The sequence below is a fragment of the Salmo salar genome, chromosome ssa29 (genome assembly GCF_905237065.1).
Source record: "Salmo salar chromosome ssa29, Ssal_v3.1, whole genome shotgun sequence".
NCBI lineage: Eukaryota > Metazoa > Chordata > Actinopteri > Salmoniformes > Salmonidae > Salmo > Salmo salar.
This window is the reverse complement of record NC_059470.1, coordinates 24,738,207-24,755,479: the sequence shown is the minus strand read 5'-3', so window position 1 is coordinate 24,755,479 and position 17,273 is coordinate 24,738,207. Positions and strand designations below refer to the sequence as shown.

The 17,273-nt window shown below is 39.8% G+C and overlaps 1 protein-coding gene across 15 annotated transcripts in view; it reads right to left on the bottom strand.

Moving 5' to 3' along the window:
- The window catches only part of LOC106590420 (LIM zinc-binding domain-containing Nebulette), a 111,799-nt gene that overhangs the window by 28,515 nt on the left and 66,011 nt on the right, over window positions 1-17,273 (bottom strand). For 7 of the 15 annotated variants that reach the window (XM_045710534.1, XM_045710538.1, XM_045710535.1 and 4 more), the window contains 16 exons: window positions 16,580-16,687; window positions 16,107-16,217; window positions 15,646-15,750; window positions 15,251-15,361; window positions 13,812-13,922; window positions 13,542-13,652; window positions 8,535-8,645; window positions 8,096-8,203; window positions 7,669-7,779; window positions 7,208-7,312; window positions 4,624-4,734; window positions 4,400-4,510; window positions 3,333-3,443; window positions 1,638-1,748; window positions 1,047-1,154; window positions 43-153 (listed from right to left, as the gene is read on the bottom strand). The exons of 4 other annotated variants lie outside the window; for them this stretch is intronic. In XM_045710534.1, coding sequence (XP_045566490.1) covers window positions 43-153; window positions 1,047-1,154; window positions 1,638-1,748; window positions 3,333-3,443; window positions 4,400-4,510; window positions 4,624-4,734; window positions 7,208-7,312; window positions 7,669-7,779; window positions 8,096-8,203; window positions 8,535-8,645; window positions 13,542-13,652; window positions 13,812-13,922; window positions 15,251-15,361; window positions 15,646-15,750; window positions 16,107-16,217; window positions 16,580-16,687 — 1,755 coding nt within the window. The remainder of the gene's footprint in view (window positions 1-42; window positions 154-1,046; window positions 1,155-1,637; window positions 1,749-3,332; window positions 3,444-4,399; window positions 4,511-4,623; window positions 4,735-7,207; window positions 7,313-7,668; window positions 7,780-8,095; window positions 8,204-8,534; window positions 8,646-13,541; window positions 13,653-13,811; window positions 13,923-15,250; window positions 15,362-15,645; window positions 15,751-16,106; window positions 16,218-16,579; window positions 16,688-17,273) is intronic. 4 more of the 15 variants (XM_045710537.1, XM_045710539.1, XM_045710542.1 and 1 more) reach the window with 4 other exon arrangements.

Below are 17,273 nucleotides of genomic sequence, written 5' to 3'. Positions count from 1 at the left end.
AATGTAATGTACAGACATCAGATGGGCCGCCCATGTTCTTACCTCACTCTGTAGCTGGGAAGCCTCTTTGGCGTGCTGGGTCTCCAAAGTCTCTGGTAAGGTGGAGTAGAGAGAAGTGGAGGCCTCTTTCTTCCCTGCTTCTTTGTATTTTGTCTGGAAAACAACAGCAACAAAAGACACAGTGGTGGAAAAAGTACCCAATTGTCATACTTGAATAAAAGTAAAGATACCTTAATAGAAAATGACTCAAGTAAAAGTGAAAGTTATCCGGTAAAATACTACTTGAGTAAAAGTATTTGGTTTTAAATATACTTAAGTATCAAAAGTAAATGATCAAATATACTTAAGTATCAAAAGTAAAAATCATTTCGAAATCCTTATATTAAGCAAACCAGACAGCATCATTTTCTTGTTTTTTTTATTTATTTACAGATAGCCAGCAAGACACTCCAACACTCAGACATCACTTACAAACAAAGCATGTGTTTAGTGAGTCCACCAGATAAGAGGCTGCAGAGATGACCAGTTATGTTCTTTTGATAAGTGTGTGAATTAGACAATTTTATTGTCCTGCTCAGCATTCAAAATGTAATGAGTATTTTTGGCTGTCAGGGAAAATGTATGGAGTAAAAAGTACCACATTTTCTTTAGGAATGTAGTGAAGTAAAAGTTGTCAAAAACATAAATAATAAAGTAAAGTACAGATACCCAAAAAACCTACCTAAGTAGTTCTTCCAAGTATTTTTACTTTACACCACCGCTATTTTGTAGACATAATAAAAATATACAGGTATTCTCTGACTAAAATACATATTTTGTACATGAAGATTGATAAAGTAAAAGGATAAATGTTTTGTGTTTCTCTTGGAAAGGGAATTCCTTATTCTCTGGCTTCAGTTATTGACAAAAGGCAACATCCAATTTTGAGAATCACATTTTGTATAATTCAATGAATTTATGTTCATGGAGGATTTACAGTAAAATAACTAAAGTTAGTACTGTATTCAGCCCATGTTGATGTTTGGTGATTTTAACCAGATATTTACCTTGCTCTGCATTTCAGACATCTGCTTTGCAAACTGTGTTTCTGCTGTCTCGGGGAGCAGAGAGTAGAGGTTTATAGAGTTCTCCTCAGTATCTTCTTTATACTTGATCTGGTATAGTAGAAATGAAGATGACAGCTTATGAACCAGAGATAGTTGAGACCAAGCCTACAAAAGCATTATTTATTTGTTTAACTAGGCAAGTCAGTTAAGAACAAATTCTTATTTACAATGACGGCCTAACCCGGACGCCCTATGGGACTCCCAATCATGGCCAGTTGTGATACAGCCTGGAATCGAACCAGGGTCTGTCGTTTCGCCTCGAGCACTGCGATGCAGTGCCTTAGACCACTGCGCCATTCGAGAGCCCGAGTGGCGCATTACCAAACAGCAGTAAGAAAACCTTGGTATAGAATGTGTTTGCTTCCCTTTTAGTTATTTAGATATATTGGATATGAAGAGGCAACATGAAACATTTACCAGCGCTGACCCACAAACCAAAATACGTAATAGCCTGAATGAAATGATTAATGCAAATTTTTTGGGGGAGAATGCACATTGTGTATTCGTACAGCATATACACACAGCATTTACCTCACTTCGCATTGCTGATTGTCGTTTCGCAAAATTAGTCTCAATTGTTTCGGGCAGCGTAGAATAAAAACTGGGGGAGGCGTCCTTTTTCAGTCCTTCCTTGTACTTTAGCTGGAATAAAGGAAACATCACATGAAAACATTGGTTTGAGACAAATGTAATAGTACACAAATAGCATTAATAAAGCACCTGGTCTCCACTGGTTTCCCTTTTCATTCAACCTGGACTCATGGGTAGATATAATGTACTGCAGTAAAAGTAAATTTGGGACAGTCAAATTAGTATGATATGTTACAGTTCGTATGGTAGGTATTCATTTGTGGATGTCCATCAGCCATTTCATATGGTATGTATTCATTTGTGGATGTCCATCAGCCATTTCGTATGGTATGTATTCATTTGTGAATGTCCATCAGCCATTTCGTATGGCATGTATTCATTTGTGGATGTCCATCAGCCATTTCGTATGGCATGTATTCATTTGTGGATGTCCATCAGCCATTTCATATGGTATGTATTCATTTGTGGATGCCCATCAGCCATTTCGTATGGTATGTATTCATTTGTGGATGTCCATCAGCCATTTCGTATGATATGTTATGAATTGCAATTTGTACAATATGTTACGAATTGCAATTTGTAAAATATGTTACGGATTTGCAAAACATATGATATGTTACGAATTCCAATTTTTTTGTGGCTAAAGTTAGCGAGGTAACTAGGCGGCTAATGTTAGCTAGGTGGCTAACGTTAGCTAGGGTAGGGGTTAGGGTTTGGGGTTAAGGTTCGGTTTAAGGTTAGGGTTATGAGTTAGGTTAAAGGGTTAAGGTTATGTTTAGGGGAAGGGTTAGCTTACATGCTAAGTAGTACGTGCTAAAGTTAACCGTGATGAGATTAGAACAAGCAACCTATGGGTTGCTAGACGTTTGCATTATACACTCATCCCACCCACCTGCTTTTGTTTTTGCCTTAATTAAGTAACCTTCTGTCTTATGCAACCATACCAAACATATCACACTAATTTGAGTGTCTTGAATATACACTGAGTGTACAAAACATTAGGAACACCTTCCTAATATTGAGTTGCACCCCCCTTTGCCCTCAGAACAGCCTCAATTCTTCAGGGCATTGACTCAACAATGTGTCGAAAGAGTTCCACAGGGATGCTGGCCCATGTTGACTCCAATGCTTCCCACAGTTGTGCCACCTTTGAGTGGTTGACCATTCTTGATACACAAAGGAAACTGTTGAACGTGAAAAACCCAGCAGCGTTGCAGTTTTTGACACTCAAACCGGTGCGTCTGGTACCTACTACCATAGGTAGTTCAAAAACACTCAATGGCACACATACACAATCCATGTCTCAATTGTCTCACGGCTTCAAAATCCTTTTTTAACCTGTCTCCTCCCCTTCATCTACATTGATTGAAGTGGATTTAACAAGTGACATCAATAAGGAATCATAGCTTTCACCTGGATTCACCTGGTCAGTCTATGTCATGGAAAGAGCAGGTGTTCTTGATGTTTTGTATACTCAGTGTACATTTACTATGTATGTTACATCTCTTCTATGAAATCAGGCTGTTTCATTGTACCACCACCATTCTTTTCGACATGCTAAATAGTCTGCAGATATACTATATGTGTGAGATTATATGCAGGTAATTGTGAATACAGTATGTCTTTATACTCTACCTCACTCTGTAGCTGGGAAGCCTCTTTGGCATGCTGGGTCTCCATTGTTTCTGGTAAGGTGGAGTAAAGAGAACTAGAAACTCCCTTCCTCCCTGCTTCTTTGTACTTCATCTAAATTGAGGAAAAACAGATACAGCATTTTAATCAGTATTTATTTCCAATGACTTTATTCAAGGATCTGTATAATTTTAATGGGCATCGCCACACCGTAAAGAGGTTACTATGAATTTGACAGAAACTTACAGGCACCTCAGTGGCAAGTAAAATTCTGTATTTCATATTTCAGTACACTTACTGTAATATAAATATGGTATCAAAGCAAGTACTGTGTAATGACACTAAGTACAATACCGTAAAATTGACTATATTATACTGTAAAATAGTAAATGCTGCCTTAATCGGAATGAATAAATAAATGAATGGATGAATGACATTCATTGAGGGTAGGGATTGTATTTCACAGTATTTTACTGTAATTACAAGGGATTGGTGCAAGCAGAATGGCTGCTAGGTAAAGTGTTTACACATTACAGCATTTGAATTCATATATGGTGTTTTATATCACTTACACTCCTAGAGGCCTTAAAAAAGGCTTCCAAACTAGCAGCGAAACAGACCAAAAGCTCATGGCAAAATGCTTAACCATTTAAGGTTGCATCCACCCCAATCTGTCCCCCATACATTTTAAATGAATGGGGCACTATAAACACATAGGAGTTAAATTGGTACAGTATTCTCACTCACGGGTGCAACAAATAGCCTCTTACAAGGCACACCTCAAAATATGTTAATGAGCCAGAAAAACAATACCATGCACCCACTAATGGTCAAAAGGTTTTTGGAGCTTCAAAGATACGGTACGGTACTTTATTCTGTGGGGTGGAATTACAGTACCATTCGAAATACAGCAATTATTTCCTCACCCACAACATTTTCAGAGTAATTTACTGTTGATAATTCCCCCAAATACTGCATAAATTACAGTTTTCCATCACAGTGCATCATTCCAAATGGAACAAACATGTAAGAACAATTTCCCTATGCTGTAAGGGATAATAGTTGCTAACCTCACTCTGAAGTTCAGATACAGCTTTCGCAAACTGTGTCTCGGTGGTTTCTGGAAGCTGAGAGTACACACTTGTGGAGATACGCCTTTTTCCTTCTTCTTTGTATTTATTCTGGAAAAAAGGAAAGTATTGTGATATATAATCGTTCTACTTTTTTGGTTAATTCTCAATCATTATACAGAAAAGCGCCCAAAACAGAAGTTATGAACTAAATGTCCAGCCACCTCGCTCTGCATCTCTGTCATTTCTCTGGCAAACTGGATCTCTGTGGTCTCTGGGAGTAGAGAGTAGAGGGAGGTTGACATGTCCTTCTTTCCACTCTCTTTGTATTTGATCTGAGAAACAGAGAGAGATGAGTAAGTATTAACACTTATTTAATGATCACAATCCAGGCACTTGTGTAGATATGAAAGTATTGGATACAATGCCTTCAGAAAGTATTCATACCCCTTGACCTATTCCACATTTTGAATTCAAAAGGGATTCAATATATTCTTTTCTCTCACCAATCTACAAACAAACCCCATAGTAACACAGTGAAAACATGTTTTTAGAAAATGTTAGCAAATGTTTTGAAAATGAAAATGAAATATCTAATTTACATAAGTATTCACACCCGAGTCAATACTTTGCAGAAGTACCTTTGGCAGCGATTACAGCTGTGAGTCTTTCTGGCAATGTTCCCTCTAATGTTTGGGGCTCTGAGCAAATTTTTGGTCTTGTGAGCGGAAACGTGAATGTTACGAGAATTTTGTGCAAGTTCCGGCTTGCGTTTAGAGTGAACACTGAGGCTGTACCATTACAGTTTTAGACAGTAGCCAATAGGCTATTGTGGCTATTTGAGCATAATGTAGGCCTACCAACAAAACGAATGGTGCAAATCCCATAACATTTTCACATGGAAATAGCTTTTTATTTCTATGATATAGCCCACAGTAGCCTATACATTTTTACATTATGAAGGGCTTGACATTAATTAATGATTTTTTACTTAGTCTGTAACACCATGGGCCAAATAGGTGACTGTAAATTGCATTGTATTGTGTTGTATGATGCAAGAAACCACTTTACAAAATAAAATGCATTATTATTACCATAGAGAGAATTAGACTATGTAGGCTACCCCTCTGACTATTGGCTTATTTGCATATTCAAGCCTGTCTCAAAATACAACACTGCCCATTTAATTAAGACAAACGTTTTTTACCTGACTCCCTTTTCAAAGACAGCTTGAAATGTAGCTTACACATTTTGTGCTCTTGTAGGAAGCAGTAACTCCCCATTGCTGCCCTAAACGTATCTATAACTGGGCTAATAACTAGCTAACTAGCAAAGAATATCAACAAACGTTCACACGCGGCTCTGATCTGAAAAAAGTGCATTCATTCGCTCGTGGTGATTGAAAGACCCCTCATGGGCTACCTGCCCAAATTTGACTTTGTTGTGCTCTGGCTCTGCCTACAACAAAATCACAGACTCAATCTTGCAAAGTTAGATTTGTTTTGGTTTGTTGCATTGAAAAGGGGCTGATATAATGTCGATTCGATCACACAAAACATTGATCTATATAGTGCAAACTAATGGGGTGAACTCAGTGAAGTTTAATCTCTTGCGTCTCTTCGCGTGGCCTGGCACAGCTTAGATGAAACTTTGATTTCTGGGTCTTGAACTCTTCAAGACCCAGAAAGCAATGTTCCCTCACCTGGATTGTGCAACATTTGCCCATTATTCTTTTCGAAATTCTTAAAGCTCTCTCAAATTGGTTGTTGATCATTGCTAGACAACCATTTTCAGGTATTTCCCTAGATTTTCAGGTAGATTTAAGTCAAAATTGTAATTTCGCCACTCAGGAACATTCCCTGTATTCTTGCCCCAAACATAACACTTTGTATTCAGGACAAAAAGTGAATTGCTTTGCCACAATTTTTTTGCAGTATTACCTTAGTGCCTTATTGCAAACAGGATGCATGTTTTGGAATATTTGTATTCTGTAAAGGCTTCCTTCTTTTTACTCTGTCAATTAGTTTAGTATTGTGGAGTAACTACAGTGTTGTTGATCCATCCTCAGTTTTTCTCCCATCACAGCCATTAAACTCTGTTGTTGTTTTAAAGTCATGGTGAAAACCCTGAGCGGTTTCCTTCCTTTCCAGCAATCCAGCAACCGAGTTAGGAAGGACGCCTGCATCTTTGTAGTGACTGGGTGTATTGATACACCATCCGAAGTCTAATTGATAACTTCACCATGCTCATAGGGATATTCAGTGTCTGCTTTTTGTTTTCTTTCAACAATCTACCAAATGTTGCCCTTTTTTTGCGAGGCATTGGAAACCCACCCTGGTCTTTGTGGTTGAATCTGTGCTTGAAATTCACTTTGACTGAGGGACCTAATTGTACTCTATGTGTGTGGTACAGAGATGGGGTAGTCATTCGAAAATTATGTTAAACACTATTATTGCACACTGAGTCCAACTTATTATTTAGGCTTGCCAGAACAAAGGGGTTGAACGCATATTGCCTCAAGGCATTTCAGCTTTTCATTTTTTTTAAATTTCTCTAAAAACAAAATTCCACTGTGACATTATGGGGTACTGTGTGTAGATCAGTGACACAAAATCTGCATTTAATACATTTTAAATTCAGGGTGTAACACAACAAAATGTGGAAAAAGTAAAGAGGTGTGAATTCCTTCTGAAGGCACTGTACTCAGGAGAATTGTTTCTGAACCCGGATTATGTCTGAAGACATCTGGAGTTGCTAGCAGAATGACTATAACGCAAATATATTAATGCCAGGAGCATTTATGCTCACCTCGCTCTGCATCTCTGTGAGCTCCCGAGCTCTCTCTGTCTCCATCGTCTCAGGGAGTTGAGAGTAAGCCGAACCAGAGAAGACTTTCTCACCTTTGTATTTGAGCTGGAAAACAAAGTAATGGATGTGAGTTGAGGTCGGCCTCCGTGCTTCAGCAAACAAAGTAAAGTAGGAGAGCTGCTGCTCAACAACAGAGACAGGAATAAAAAACTATGGCTTACCCTAAAGAAACTTCCAATAGTGTAGTTATTTATGGTAAAGGCATTGGAGCACTCAAATAACACAGGCAGAGATTTGCTTCATCTTAGAACGCTCAGGCTTTATTCCATTAGATGGACAGGTACACTGATGTTTGAAACTGATGTAATGGATGTTTGTCAGTAACAGGAAGGGTTTCCTCTGAATTTCTTATGACAAAAAATGTAATGTACAGACATCAGATGGGCCGCCCATGTTCTTACCTCACTCTGTAGCTGGGAAGCCTCTTTGGCGTGCTGGGTCTCCAAAGTCTCTGGTAAGGTGGAGTAGAGAGAAGTGGAGGCCTCTTTCTTCCCTGCTTCTTTGTATTTTGTCTGGAAAACAACAGCAACAAAAGACACTGCTACTTTTCGAGACATAAAAATATACAGGTATTCTCTGACTAAAACACATTTTTTGTACATGAAAATTGATAAAGTAAAAGGATAAATGTTTCTGTGTTTCTCTTGGAAAGGGAATTCCTCATTCTCTGGCTTCAGTTATTGACAAAAAAGGCAACATCCAATTTTGAGAATCACATTTTGTACGAATCAATCAATTGATGGTAATTGGAGATTTACGGTAATATAACTCAAGTTAGTACTGTATTCAGCCCATGTTGATGTTTGGTGATTTTAACCAGATATTTACCTTGCTCTGCATTTCAGACATCTGCTTTGCAAACTGTGTTTCTGCTGTCTCGGGGAGCAGAGAGTAGAGGTTTATAGAGTTCTCCTCAGTATCTTCTTTATACTTGATCTGGTATAGTAGAAATGGAGAGACCCCTTATGAACCAGAGATAGTTGAGACCAAGCCTACAAAATCATTGCCAAATACCAGTGAGAATAACTTGTGTGTTTACTTCCCACACAAAAGCCTCCCCAAAGGTTAATTTATAGTTGTTTTAGATAAATTGGTTATGAAGCAACATTAACAATTTTAATCACTAACCCACAAACCAAAATATGTGATAAAATTATTCATGATTTCTCTGAGATAGTAATTTTCTTGTAGTTATTTTGCAAGAATGCACATTGTATATACATGCTGTGTATTTTAACAGGATATACACATAAACACACATATATACCTGGCTCTGCATTGCTGATTGTCGTTTCGCAAAATTAGTCTCAATTGTTTCGGGCAGCGTAGAATAAAAACTGGGGGAGGCGTCCTTTTTCAGTCCTTCCTTGTACTTTAGCTGGAATAAAGGAAACATCACATGAAAACATTGTTTTCAGACACATTTCATTGCCAACTAATAGCCAATAATAAAGCACACTTTAACCTGCATATCTACCACAGCATTCTGCAGCGATACGCCGTCCCATCTGGTTTGCGCTTACTGGGACTATCATTTGTTTTTCAACAGGACAATGACCCAAAACACACCTCCAGGCTGTGCAATGGCTATTTGACCAAGAAGGTGAGTGATGGAGTGCTGCATCAGATGACCTGGCCTCCACAATCACCTGACCTCAACCCAATCGAGATTGTTTGGGATGAGTTGGACCGCAGAGTGAAGGAAAAGCAGCCAACAAGTGCTCAGCATATGTGGGAACTCCTTCAAGACTGTTGGAAAAGCATTCCTCATGAAGCTGGTTGAGAGAATGCCAAGAGTGTGGAAATCTGTCATCAAGGCAAAGTGTGGCTACTTTGAAGAATCTCAAATATAAAATATATTTTGATTTGTTTAACACTTTTTTGGTTACTACCTCATTCCATATGTGTTGTTTCATAGTTTTGATGTCTTCACTATTATTCTACAATGTAGAAAATAGTAAAAATAACGAAAAACCCTGGAATGAGTAGGTGTGTCCAAACTTTTGACTGGTACTATATTTATATATATACAGGATATTTTTATTGTACCATTTTTCTGTACAGGCTAAATAGTCAATAATACTGACTAATAGATATATGTGTGAGATTGCAAGTATGTGTGAGTACAGTATAGCTTTATACCAGTGTTGGGAAAGCTACTCTGAAAATATAATTTACCAAGCTACACTAAAGCTACCCTTAAGGAAAATATACTTTACTTAACTAAAGTTACTTTGAAAAAGTAGTTCACTAAATCCGACGTCAAAATTATTATATGAAAATCTGAAATGTCATAAACAAAAAATTGCAAGAACAGATCACTTTGAGGTCATACTTTAGCAGAATGTGTAATTTAGCCTATTAGAATAAAAAACATGAGTTGGTGAACACCCAGAAAAATGATTTGGAGTGGAGGTGCTGACTAACGGCGAATAAACTATAAACTATAAAAATAAAGAGAGTCATACACTCCATATATAAACTCCTGTATATAAACTCCCATTACCGTGCTGAGAGAAGGACAGTCTACCGTCTAGCCATACTCCCAAGTACTTGTATGAGGTGACTGCCTCAAGCTCTAAACCCTCAGAGGTAGTAATCACACATGTGGAGAGAGGGGCATTTTTCTTACCAAACCAAATTACCTTTGTTTTGGAGGTGTTTAGAACAAGGTTAAGGCCAGAGAAAGCTTGTTGGACACTAAGAAAGCTTTGTTGAGAGCGTTTAACACAAAATCTGGGAGGGGCCAGCTGAGCATAAGACTGCATCATCTGCATATAAATGAATGAGAGAGCTTCCTACTGCTTGAGCTATGTTGTTGATGTAAATTGAGAAGAGCGTGGGGCCTAGGATCGAGCCTTGGGTACTCCCTCGGTGACAGGCATTGGCTGAGACAGCAGATGTTCTGACTGTATACACTACACTCTTTGAGAGAGGTAGCTAGCAAACCAGGCCAAAGACCGCTCAGAGACACCAATACTCCCTAACCAGCCCACAAGATTGGAATGGTCTACCGTATCAAAAGCCTTGGCCAAGTCAATAAAAATAGCAGCACGCCATTGCTTAGAATCAAAGGCAATGGTGACATAATTTAGGACCATTAAGGTTGCAGTGACACATCCTTAACCTGAGCAGAAACCAGATTGCATACCAGAGAGAATACTATAGACATCAAGAAAGCCAGTCAGTTGATTATTGACAAGTTTTTCCAACACTTTTGATAAACAGAGCAAAATAGAAATAGGCCTTTAACAGTTAGGATCAGCTTGATCTCCCCCTTTAAATAAAGGACAAACTGTGGCTTCCAAGTAATGGGAACCTCCCCAGAGAGGAGAGACAGGTTAAACAGGTCAGAGATACGCTTGGCGATGATAGGGGCAGCAACCTTAAAGAAGAAAGGGTCTAAACCATCTGACCCAGAGGGTTTTTTGGGGTCAAGTTTAAGGAGCTCCTTTAGCACCTCGGACTCAGTGACCGCCTGCAGGGAGAAACTTTGTAGCATGGCAGGGTAAAAAGAGGGAGGAGCATTAGAAGTAGTGGGAGATGAGAAAATGTTGGACGGGCAAGGAGGCATGGCTGAGTCAAATAGGAATCCTGACTTAATGAAGTGGTGATTAAAGAGCTCAGCCATGTGCTTCTTGTCAGTAAGAACCACATCATCAACATTAAGGGACTTGTCAAGCTGTTAGGAGGGTTTATTCTCCAGGTCTTTAACCGTTTTCCATAACTTCTTGGGGTTAGATGCACAGAGAGAGAACTGCTCCTTAAAGTAACTAACTTTGGCTTTCTGGATAACCTGAGTGCACTTACTTCTCATTTGCCTGAACGAGAGCCAGTCAGCCTGAATATGCGTGTGCCGAGCGTTTCGCCAAATGGAATTCTTGAAGTGAAGTAACTCTGCCAGATCACGGTCGAACCAGGGGCTGAACCTTTTTTTAATTCTCATTTTATTTATGGGGGCGTGTTTGTTAACAATACCACTGAAAATATCAAAAAAGAAGTTCCGTGTGTCTTCGTCAGAGGGGATCAAGCTGATTCTATGCCAATTTACAGAGGCTAGGTCATGAAGGAGGGCTTACTCATAAAAGTGTTTTAGCAAGTGTCTATGACAACTCAGGACAGGTCATTTCACCCTGCAGGCATTATGAACACAGGCTGTAAAACAGTGATCACTAAGGTCATTACAGAAAACACCAGACTGATACCTATCAGGATTACTGGTGAGGATAACATCAAGGAGAGTACCCTTTTCTGGGTGTTTAGAGTCATACCTTGTGGGATTGGTGATATTCTGAGAAAGATTTAGGGGGTCCCATTGCTTAGGACTTGGTCAGGTGGTTTAAGCATGTCCCAGTTTAGGTCAACTAGCAGGACAAATTCAGACTTAGTGTAAGGGGCCAGGAGAGAGCTTAGGGCAGGTAGGGTACAGGCATGTGCTGATGGAGGACGATAGCACCCAGCAACAGTCAGCAAAAAGCTATTTGAAAGTTTAATGCTTAAAACCAGCAAATCAAATTGTTTGGGGACAGACTTGGAGACAACCAAGCCCTGAAGGTGATCCTTGGTAAAGATTGCCACTCCCCCACCTTTGAAAGATCTGTCTTGCCGAAAAGGTTATAACCAGAAAGGCTAACATCAGTGTTCAAAACACTCTTTCTTAAACACGTCTCAGAAATGACCAACACAACTAGATTGGAGCTGTGTGCAATAAATATACAGTATATATTAAGTATTAAAGCACAATTGTACTGTATGCTAGCATGTTTTTCACACTGGCTTAAGCCATGGAGGGAGCAGGCCAGCCAAGGCAACTGTTGCCTAGCAACAACTGCCTCGCACAACCACTGCCACAATTCAGTCCCTTCATATTTCACCCAATCACTTCTCATTGCACTTTCAGTTCATACCCAACAACTGTAGTTTAGACATTGACCACAACAACACAACTACTTACCACAACCACACAACTACTGACCACATATATTGACCAGAACAACACAGCTACAGGTCATAACTACTGAACACAACTCCTGACCATTACTGACCACAACTACTGTTCACAACCACACAACTACTGAACCACACAACTACTGAACTAAAGTACTGACCAAAACGACTGACCAAAGCCACACAACTACTGACCACAACCACAGAACCACAACTACTGACTACAACTGTTGACCACAACCATGCAACTACTGAACCACATAACTACTGACGACAGCTACTGAACTAAAGTACTGACCAAAACTACTGATCACAACTACACAACTACTGACCACAACCACACAACTACTGACCACACAACTACTGAACCACACAATTACCATCTACAACTACTGAACACAACTACTGGCCACAAATACTGACCACAACCATACAACTACTGACCACAACTAATGACCAAAACTACTCACCGCAACATCACAATTACTGACCACAACTACTCACCACAACAACACAACTACTGACCAAAACAACTGACCAAAATTACTGACCACAACCACACAACTACTGAACCAATCAATTACCATCCACAACTACTGAAGACAACTACTGGCCACAAATACTGACCACAACCATACAACTACTGACCACAACTAATGACCAAAACTACTGACCACAACCACACAACTACTGACCACAACCACAACTTCCATTATCACAAAAATACTTGTAAAAAGCTAAAGCCAGCCCCACAACTTTACTTGTAATGTTACCATCTCGTTAACGACTGAAAACACTACCAAGAGACTCAACCAGAGGGGACTGCTCAACTCAGTTCAGGTCCACCAAATTTGGCCAGACAGCTTTTTCGGTCAGTGGTGTCTGGATTATGGAACACCCTGCCAACCAGTGTGAGAGAGTGCAGTACCTTTGTTAGCTTCAAGGCAAATCTGAAAAAGTGGCTAAAGGCAAACCAGTCATGTGAACATTAAAACATTCAGACTCTTAAGAAGGCACATTTAAACTCTGATGTAATATTATCATTATATTGTCTATTGTATTTTTCAATGTTTTATATATAGAGATATATTTGAATGTTTTGTATTGTAGCATTGTAATGATGTAGTGATGTTGTTTTCTGCCCAGGGACTACAGATGGAAACTTGCTATCTATCTAAATCTGGTGCAATGGCATATTGTACATGGCCCCTGACAAATAAACACATTTTCATTTAGTTCAACTACCACCAAGCTACTGCAAAATGCATTTCAATTACTAGTTGAACTACATGTAGTTCAGTACTCCCCATTACTGTTTATACTCTACCTCACTCTGTAGCTGGGAAGCCACTTTGGCATGCTGGGTCTCCATTGTTTCTGGTAAGGTGGAGTAGAGAGAACTAGAAACTCCCTTCCTCCCTGCTTCTTTGTACTTCATCTAAATTGAGGAAAAACAGATTCAGCATTTTATTCAGTGTTCACTTCCAATTACTTTGCTCAAGGATCTATACAATTTTGATGGGCATCGCCATAATTCCAAATGGAACAAATATGTACGAAAATTGTCCCTTAACTGTAAGGGATAATAGTTGCTAACCTCACTCTGAAGTTCAGATACAGCTTTCGCAAACTGTGTCTCGGTGGTTTCTGGAAGCTGAGAGTGCACACTCGTGGAGATACGCCTTTTTCCTTCTTCTTTGTATTTATTCTGGAAAAAAGGAAAAGCAGCCTATTATGATATGTAATACATGACCAAAAGTATGTGGACACCTGCTAATCGAACATCTCATTCCAAAATCATTGGCATTAATATGGAGTTGGTCCCCCCTTTACTGCTATAACAGCCTCTACTCTTCTGGGAAGGCTTTCCACGATGTTGGAACATTTCTGCAGGGACTAGCTTCCATTCAGCCACAAGAGCATTAGTGAGTTCAGGCACTGATGTTGGGCGATTAGGCCTGGCTTGCAATCGGCGTTCCAATTCATCCCAAAGGTGTTCAATGGGGTTGAGGTTGGGGCTCTGTGAAACCAGTCAAGTTCTTCCACACCGATCTCGACGAACCATTTCTGTATGGACCTCGCTTTGTACAAAGGGGCATTGTCATGCTGAAACAGGAAAGGGCCTACCCCAAACTGTTGCCACAAAGTTGGAAGCACAGAATCGTCTAGAATGTAATTGTATGCTGTAGCGTTAAGATTCACTGGAACTAAGGGGCCTAGCATGAACCATGAAAAATAGCCCCAGACCATTATTCCTCCTCCACCAAACTTTACAGTTGGCACTATGCATTGGGGCAGGTAGCGTTCTCCTGACATCCGCCAAACCCAGATTTGTCTGTCGGGCTGCCAGATGATGAAGCGTGATTCATCACTCTAGAGTACGCATTTCCACTGCTCCAGAGTCCAATGGCAGGGAGCTTTACACCACTCCAGCCGATGCTTGGCATTGCGCATGGTAATCTTAGGCTTGTGTGCGGCTGCTCGGCCATGGAAACCCATTTCATGAAGCTCCCAACAAACAGTTCTTGTGCTGACGTTGCTTCCAGAGGCAGTTTGGAACTTAGTAGTAAGTGTTGCAACCGCGGACAGACGATTTTTACCCGCTACGCACTTCAGCATTTGACGGTCCAGTTCTGTGAGCTTATGTGGCCTACCAGCCGTTGTTGCTCCTAGAAGTTTCCACTTCACAATAACAGCACTTACAGCTGACCGGGGCAGCTCTAGCAGGGCAGAAATGAGAAACTGAATTGTTGGAAAAGTGGCATCCTATGACGGTGCTACGTTGAAAGTCACTGAGCTCTTCAGTAAGGCCATTCTACTGGCAATGTTTGTCTATGGAGATTGCATGGGTGTGTGCTCGATTTTATACACCTGTCAGCAACGGGTGTGGCTGAAAAAGCCGAATCCACTAACTTGAAGGGCTGTCCACATACTTTTGATTATATAGTGTATAATCTTTCTACTTTTTGGGGTGATTCTCCATCATTATACAGAAAAGTGCCCAAAACAGAAGTTATTAACTATATGTCCAGCCACCTCACTCTGCATCTCTGTCATTTCTCTGGCAAACTGGATCTCTGTGGTCTCTGGGAGTAGAGAGTAGAGGGAGGTTGACATGTCCTTCTTTCCACTCTCTTTGTATTTGATCTGAGAAACAGAGAGAGATGAGTAAGTATTAACACTCATTTAATGATCTCAAGCTAGGCACTTGTGTAGATACGAAAGTATTGGATAGGTATAAGAAATATGGTATAAAATACACCTAGAAAGAGGTGCTTATACTTAGCTATTTATTTTAGAGCTACATTAAGTACCCAGGGGAATTGTTTCTGAACCTGGTTTATGTCTGAAGAAATGTGGAGTGCCAATGGAAGTTGCAAACAGAATGTCTATAACAACATTATGTTAATGCCAGGAGCATTCGTGCTCACCTGGCTCTGCATCTCTGTGAGCTCCCGAGCTCTCTCTGTCTCCATCGTCTCAGGGAGTTGAGAGTAAGCCGAACCAGAGAAGACTTTCTCACCTTTGTATTTGAGCTGGAAAACAAAGTAATGGATGTGAGTTGAGGTAGTCCTCCGTGCTTCAGCAAACAAAGTAAAGTAGAAGAGGTGCTGCTCAACAACAGAGACAGGAATAAAAAACTATGGATTACCCTAAAGAAACTTCCAATAGTGTAGTTATTTATGGTAAAGGCATTGGAGCACTCAAATAACACAGGCAGAGATTTGCATCATCTTAGAACGCTCAGGCTTTATTCCATTAGATGGACAGGTACACTGATGTTTGAAACTGATGTAATGGATGTTTGTCAGTAACAGGAAGGGTTTCCTCTGAATTTCTTATGACAAAAAATGTAATGTACAGACATCAGATGGGCCGCCCATGTTCTTACCTCACTCTGTAGCTGGGAAGCCTCTTTGGCGTGCTGGGTCTCCAAAGTCTCTGGTAAGGTGGAGTAGAGAGAAGTGGAGGCCTCTTTCTTCCCTGCTTCTTTGTATTTTGTCTGGAAAACAACAGCAACAAAAGACACTGTGGTGGAAAAAGTACCCAATTGTCATACTTGTACTTAAGTACTTTACACCACTAAAAATACTTTTGTAGACATAATAAAAACGTACAGGTATTCTCTGACTAAAAGGCTTTTTTTTTGTCAGACGGATAAAAGTTTTTCTGTGTTTCTCTATGAAAGGGAATTCCTCATTCTCTGGCTTCAGTTATTGACAAAAGAAAATATCACATTTTGAGAATCATATTTTGCACAAATCAATGAATTGATGTCTACCGGAGATTTTCACGGTAAAATAACTGAAGTTTGAACTGTATTCAGCCCATGTTGATGTTTGGTGATTTTAACCAGATATTTACCTCGCTCTGCATTTCAGACATCTGCTTTGCAAACTGTGTCTCTGCTGTCTCGGGGAGCAGAGAGTAGAGGTTTATAGAGTTCTCCTCAGTATCTTCTTTATACTTGATCTGGTAAAATAGAAATGGAGAGACCCCTTATGAACCAGAGATAGTTGAGACCAGCCTACAAAATCATTGCCAAACACCAGTGAGAATAACTTGTGTGTTTACTTCCCACACAAAAGCCTCCCCAAAGGTTCACTTATACATGTAGATGTTTGGATAAATTGGATATGAAGCGACAAGAAAGATTTCTAATCACTGACCAACAAAGTAAAATATTTGATAACCTGAAATCAAAATATTCATGACTTCTCTGTGATCGTATTCAGAGCAAATTTAAATAAACAATCAAAGAACTATTTTACTCGTAGTCATTCTGCGAGAATGCACATTGTACATGTATTTTATTTACATATCTTTTTTATTTATTTAACCAGGCAAGTCAGTTAATAACAAATTCTTAATTGCAATGACGGCATACACCGGCCAAACCCAGACGACGCTGAGCCAATTGTGCGCCACCCTATGGGACTCCCAATCACGCCCGGTTGTGATACAGCTTGGATTCGAACCAGAGTGTCTGTAGTGACGCATCTAGCACTTACATGCAGTACCATAGACTGCTGCGCAACTCGGGAGCCCATACTGCATA